The 6,327-nt window shown below is 42.3% G+C and overlaps 1 protein-coding gene across 2 annotated transcripts in view; it reads right to left on the bottom strand.

Annotated features, from left to right (window-relative positions):
- Nucleotides 1-3,806: 3,806 nt before the first annotated feature.
- DERA (deoxyribose-phosphate aldolase) overlaps nucleotides 3,807-6,327 on the bottom strand; it is a 123,160-nt gene continuing 120,639 nt past the window's right edge. For both annotated transcript variants that reach the window (XM_062194887.1, XM_062194889.1), the window contains 2 exons: nucleotides 4,701-4,850; nucleotides 3,807-4,387 (listed from right to left, as the gene is read on the bottom strand). In XM_062194887.1, coding sequence (XP_062050871.1) covers nucleotides 4,331-4,387; nucleotides 4,701-4,850 — 207 coding nt within the window. In that variant the 3' untranslated portion in view covers nucleotides 3,807-4,330. The remainder of the gene's footprint in view (nucleotides 4,388-4,700; nucleotides 4,851-6,327) is intronic.

The raw sequence follows: 6,327 nt of genomic DNA, 5'->3' as shown, positions 1-6,327 counted from the left end.
CATTTCTGGAAAGAATCATTTGGTGGTGGTTATAAAACACATATCTTCCTTTGGGAGGGGAGACTTCTGGGGGTGATCAGGAAAACAAATGGAGACACTGATTTCAATCTACACCTTTATCCTAGTGATGAAATAACATTTCACTTCCCTTGAAGGTAAGACCCATTCAAATTCTTCTTGGTATCTCTACCAAAATTTATCAGGTTAATGGGAAAAAAAATTGTTACTTTCCCTCTAGATTAGAGGTCTTAAGTTGATTCCCCCTCCCCCCCAAAGAAACTGATTTAGTTTCACTAGATTTGGTTCAAGAAAGACATATATGAGAGTACTTCAAAAAGTCCATGGAAAGTGGAATTTAAAGGTATGTTTATTTTGGAACCACTAATTTTGAAATCCACATAAATGTGAATTTTCACAAAGTTCATGGATGATGAGTATTATGAGATGCTATGCATGGATTTCAAAATTGTTTGTACCACAATAAGCTTATCCTTTGATTTTGCTTTTCATGAACTTTCTGAAGCCCCCTTGTATTATGACAAACTGTGCTGCTCAATCTGGACAGAGAAATGTTGTTGTAAGGATGAACTCGGAGGATCTGTAACAGTTCTCACTTTTTCACAGGTCACCTTCAAAGCTATTTTCCAGCCTAATTTGTCTTTTATTTCCCATTAGTGTTAAAATAATCCAGAGTGAGGCATTAATACTGTGGTTATGAAATCGTTCGGTGATTATACAAGTCCATTTTCTCTCCATGTGTATACAAATTAAAATCCAAACAAGACTCCATCTTTTTTTTTTTTTAAACAACCTTCTTCTCTTTAAAAATTCAGTTTTAGGAGTCACTCCAAATTCTGAAATCCTAACAGGGGAAATCAAAAAGCTATGCCTTCATACTGTCACATGGGCAAGAATGGGATGATTGGTTTTTTCAAAAAAAAAAAAAAAATCTTAAAGACACCTAGAGGCACAAGTGAGTCTTCTGCCTGTCTGCCATCCCCATGCTGACAGACTTAATTAAGTATGGCAGGGTGCATAGACAAATAAGACATGCTCAGTTCCAAAAACTGTATTTCATCACGCAGTGAGGATGTGTGTTCTGGCCTCGGCTCTGACTTTCAATGTGACCCAGCATGGGTGACTCCTCCACTCCGAGTTTCTTTCCTCATGTAAAAAAACGACAGAATTGAACTAGATATTCCCCAGGGTCTCCTTAAGCTCCCAAATTGCATGACTGATTGCTTGAAAAATAAAACTTTAGGGCCTATTGGGCTTTCCTGAGCAATTGCAACGGTTTTGGGGGGAAAGGAAGGTTGCTTTTATTGATGTAGAAGCTTTCAAGGCAGAATACAGCACCTCATTTTCTAATTGCATAAAGCATCTGCTCCCAATGATTTGAAGTACACAAATCTGCTTGTAGTAAATCAGAGTCACCTCGGAAATGACCTCTTCCTCTCATGTTTTCATAGCAATCAACATTAACGAGGGGGTTCCTATGAAAGTCATCTGCATTCTATTTGATTTCAAGAGCCAGGTAAGAAGGGGCAGATATTCCTGATGAAGGGCCCCCTGGTCCTTAGGATAAGATTGTTGCCCAAAATATAACATTATTTAGCTTTACATCAGACCATGCTCATCAGCTTCTAATAGGGCTGAGGGACTCACCAGTCTTAATTTCCTACGTGAATCTGTAATTGTCCGCAGAGGTCGATTTCAGTGGATGCCTCATATAAATTAAAATTGAAGATAATGATGCCTGTTCACTTGATCAACGAAAATGACCAGCTGGGTTTAATGGGAGGAAAATAGAAACCCCAGTGAAATTGGAATAGTTTCCAAGGTGATGGAATGTAATTATTTTTTTCTGTAATGTTTCTCCTCCAAAGGTGACTGGCCAGTCCATTGATGGGCACCTGGGCCAGCATATTACGGAACGAGATGTGGCATTCAGAGCCACTGACCATATCCAAAGGCACAAGTCAAAAGTCAGCATCCTGCGAAGGCACTGGGGGGGGGGGGGGGGGCAGGATTGTTTTTACGTTCTCATTTTAGTCATTTCATTTACAGTGAGAGAGGTGCATTGAGGGACTTGGTTAATTGACTCCCGAGAGGCAAATTTCAATTTAGATTGGTACAAAAGTGTTTTCTCTTTCTAGCCATAAAACATTTTCTTGAATTTGTTCTAATTATCCTTAGGGTAATGCAATGTTCGGTCTGAACTAACCTTGAGATCACCGGCCCCACTCACTTTACAGATGAAGAAATTGAGGTCAAGAGAAGTGAACTGACTGGACCAAGGTTCCAAACCTAGAAAGAGGCAGGGGCTAGGCTAGAATTCGGCAGATGAGACATTGAAAAGAAGACTGAGTGTGGGTTTGTGCTTGTGAACCACTGGTGAAGCCAGAGTCGTCATGGAGTGGTGGGTTATGTCACTGCTAGCAGTGCCGGCATCCCATATGGACACCAGCTAGAGTCCCGTCTGCTCCACTTCTGATCCACCTCCTTGCTGATATGCCTGGGAAAGCAGCAGAAGATGGCCCAAGTGCTTGGGCCCCTGCACCCACATGGGAGACCCAGATGAAGCTCCTGGCTCCTGGCTTCGACCTGGACCAGCTCTGGGCATTGTGGTCATTTGGGGAGTCAATTAGCATATGGAAGATCTCTCTAGTTCTCCCTCCCTCCTACCACCCCATCCCACCCCCACCCCTTAACTCTGCCTTTCAAATAAAATGAATCTTAAAAAGAATTGCTGGAGAGTTGTTCGTGGAAGGAAAAAAAAAAAAAAAAAGACTTTCTCTGGATGAAAAGATCACTTTTTAAGGCAACTAGTTTTATAATATGGTAGAGGTGGTAGCAAGCTAAAGAGCTGAAGGAGGGAGGCCGGGAGAGACAGCAAGGGGAGTGAGAAACCACAAGGCAGGCAGCCATTCCCCAGAGCTGAGGGGAGTTCTGTTTATGTGCATTTAGTTGTGCGCAGAGGGACCCTCATTCATTCCTTTGATGGAACACACCTGCCGGCACTTGACACTAGACTCTTTAATTTTGAGCAACTTTTGGCAAGCTGCTTAAATCCTGTTCTCCAGACCCGCCTTTAACAAGGTGGCATTATCAGTACTTACTGTTGTACAGATTTCTAACCTTACTGTACTTTCCTGAGCAGAACAGGACTAAATGAACTGACATGTGTAACGAGCCTAACACACCTCAGTGTTTGCTGTTTCCCCCTATTCACTATGCCAGGAAATCTTCAGTTTCAGAATTTATACATATGTGGTGCTCATTAATAATGTAGGCAGGCACCTGATCTGAGATATATGCCCAAGGAATCCACTAGGGATTCAAAAGGTGACTGCTAAAACTTTCAAAGACATTTTTTTTGGTCTTTTTTCTTTTGTTTTCATTTTCTTTTCAGTTTGTTTGAAAGACAGACAAAGAGAGATCTATCTATCTTCTACCTGCTGGTTCACTATCCAAATGCCTGCAACAGCTGGGGCTGAGCTAAGTCAGATAGGAGCCAGGCACTACATCCAGGTCTGCTACATGGGCGGCAGGGACCCAAGTACTTCAGTCACCACCTGCGGCATCCAGGGGTGCACTAGCAGGAGCTGGATAGCAACCGGAGGTGAGACTTGATTCCAGGCACTCCGACAAGGGAAGCAGGCATCCCAAGCAGTGGCTTAACCCACTGTGACACAACATTCACCCCAGATAAACCTTCTTTATCTGTTTAACGGATTCATTTTCAGTGTGTATTATTATAATTTAAGGTGTATGTACATGTGTGTGTATGTGTTTAAATAGACAACTACGGGGATTTTTTTTTATTGAAAAAATTCAGTGATGTTCACAGCTTCATATAACAATGCCAGAAATTTCATTAGCAAAACAATTAGTAAAAGAGCATATCCGCTGCAAAAATTAAAGACGATTCTTAGGAAATTCGCGCTGAGTCAGCGAGTCCTGAGGTCGCTCCAGCTGCAGTTCCAGAGCGCCGCTCTCTCCTTGGCTACAGCACGCTTCTCAGGCCATTCGACTTCTGTTAAAGCCATCACCAACATCTCAGAGATTTTAGGAGAAAACCCACACAAAATTAACTGCACGCATTGCCTAGGAAGTGAGACCATTTCTGCCTGCAATGAGTAGCATGTGTGGAGTTGTTTGTTGTTTCTTTTATTCTTTGAATTAAGCTCATTGGAAATTTTAAGAGGAAAGAAAAGTCAGCTATCTATTCTCCTGATTTTAATTAAGCAATTTTTGCCAATTCTGTACAGAAATAATTGTTAAGTAAAAAATATCACTGTAAAGAACTTCCCTGGAGTGGGCTGCTGATTTAAGACATTGGAAGATCATGGTAAGCAGCGTATCTTCCAGTCACATGGTGGTAAATCTGCAAGGTAAAACAGAGTTTAGCTAATTAATAATTATCACATAATTACACATATCAGTTAACAATTATCCTATCACGTAACAATGATCATTTTCAATTAGCGTTTCATTTTAAGACCTCACTAGCTGTGTCTCTGTAGCTTTCTCCACCCAATCTCCTTCTTGTGCAGACACACTTAGAAGGAGGCAGAGGTTTGGATCTGATGAGATCAACCACATGACTTTTCATCTTGAGCTCCTCTCAATCTGACTTTCTAATTTCTTTCTCAGAAACACCTGCCAATTTACCCCCAGGGCAAATGGTTATTACTTACCTGCCTCTCGATGTCAGAAAGCAGACTGCTGGCACCTATTCGAAAGAGTTCAGGCGTCAGCCACTCATCTCCCAGCTCCTCCTTGACAAGAGAGAGCCAAGCAAGGGAATCCTTTGCACTGCGGATGCCTCCTGCTGGCTTGAAGCCTATCTAAAAGGCGGGTGATGAAACAGTATTTATTGTTATTGGATTGCTTTGGAAAACAGTACTGTGTATAGAGTCTTCATTCTCTCTCCAGTTTCAGTCTTTTTTGCTTCATCCAGAATAACAGCGTAGGTCACTGACTGTTGAGGAGATGAACTGGGGAAGGTGAAGTTATCAAGTTCCCACCCCTTTTGCCCTTGTCCCTTATCTGTGGGTCTCTATGGTAATCAGTGTCACGGTACCCAATAGGTCCACCTGCCTGGCTAGCTGCCCACAAGTCTGTTATGCAACTGTTTGGCTCAGGGCTATGATTGTAAACTCATATATACATCGGGGGAGGGAGGGTTGTGGAGGATAGTTAGGTGTGGCTGTTTGTGGATGAGTGTGGACACGCACATGTGGCTACGTGTGGAGGTGTATAGATGTCTTTGTGTGTGTGTCTGCCGCCATGGATGCAAAGGTGGGTATCTCCTGTGGCCCCACCGCTGTCAGGGGGCCAGTGGCTGTCCCTTGAGCATTTCTCATCGCCACTGTGAGAAAAGGAGACACAAAGCCACAAAGGGCTCCGAGTTGTTCTCTGACCCATCAGAATCCAAATCTTCTTGTCCTGGGCACTAAGCCGCCATATACAGTGACTGACATCCATTTACACTATAAAGTGACTTTTCCAAGATTAATGGGAAGAATGTCATTGCTTCTAAGGAGACACTAATGAGGGTTAGCAACCCTCATTAACATCTCACTTACTGGGAAATCACAAACCTTCACCATCTACCCTGGAGCTGTGGACCTGGGATGAACAAGAAAGGTGTCAATAAACAGGAAAATGTATCACAAGAGCTCGTTTGTTGGATGTTTCTACAAGTAAGCCTGTACAGTCACCTTTCAACCTTTGTGAAGGCGTTCAAAACACATACACTTGTATTTAAATTCAAAAGACAGAATCAGTGAGGCCACAGGTTCACCCTAAGCAAACTGGCAGCAACCCTGCGAAAAGCATTGACGGCTGTTTTCATCAAGTTTACTGCAGGATTTACTCTGAAGTTATAGGGGCCCAGAGTTATATACAAAGCAGGCAGATCAGGTATGTAAACACAGCAGGACAAAGTGGTAGAGAGGTTCTTCAGACTTCACAGTCTTTTTGGGTTGACCATAAAATAACCCAATCAGCCAGTATCTGATGTTTACAGACGACATTCCTGGATACATTAAAAAGGGAAAAATACAGTGCATATACAGTAAAGCCTTGATTATCTGGATTTCTTTGTTCCAGGAACTTGACTATCCAATAGAGTAGAGCATGTGTAATTGGGAAGTTGAAACAACAACCCACAGCCCTAGTATTAAAGTTCACACATTTTATAACTCAGAGCTGATAAAAGAAAAAGAAAGCACCAGCAAGAGGCGATTTTGCTAGCAGGATGCTAGAGAGGTTACACAACAAATGAACAGTCTTACAATTAACCCAAGCAAGAAACTTTAA

Source organism: Lepus europaeus, chromosome 6, assembly GCF_033115175.1.
Source record: "Lepus europaeus isolate LE1 chromosome 6, mLepTim1.pri, whole genome shotgun sequence".
Lineage (NCBI taxonomy): Eukaryota > Metazoa > Chordata > Mammalia > Lagomorpha > Leporidae > Lepus > Lepus europaeus.
The sequence above is the reverse complement of the archived record's forward strand: the minus strand, read 5'-3'. Positions and strand labels throughout refer to the sequence as shown.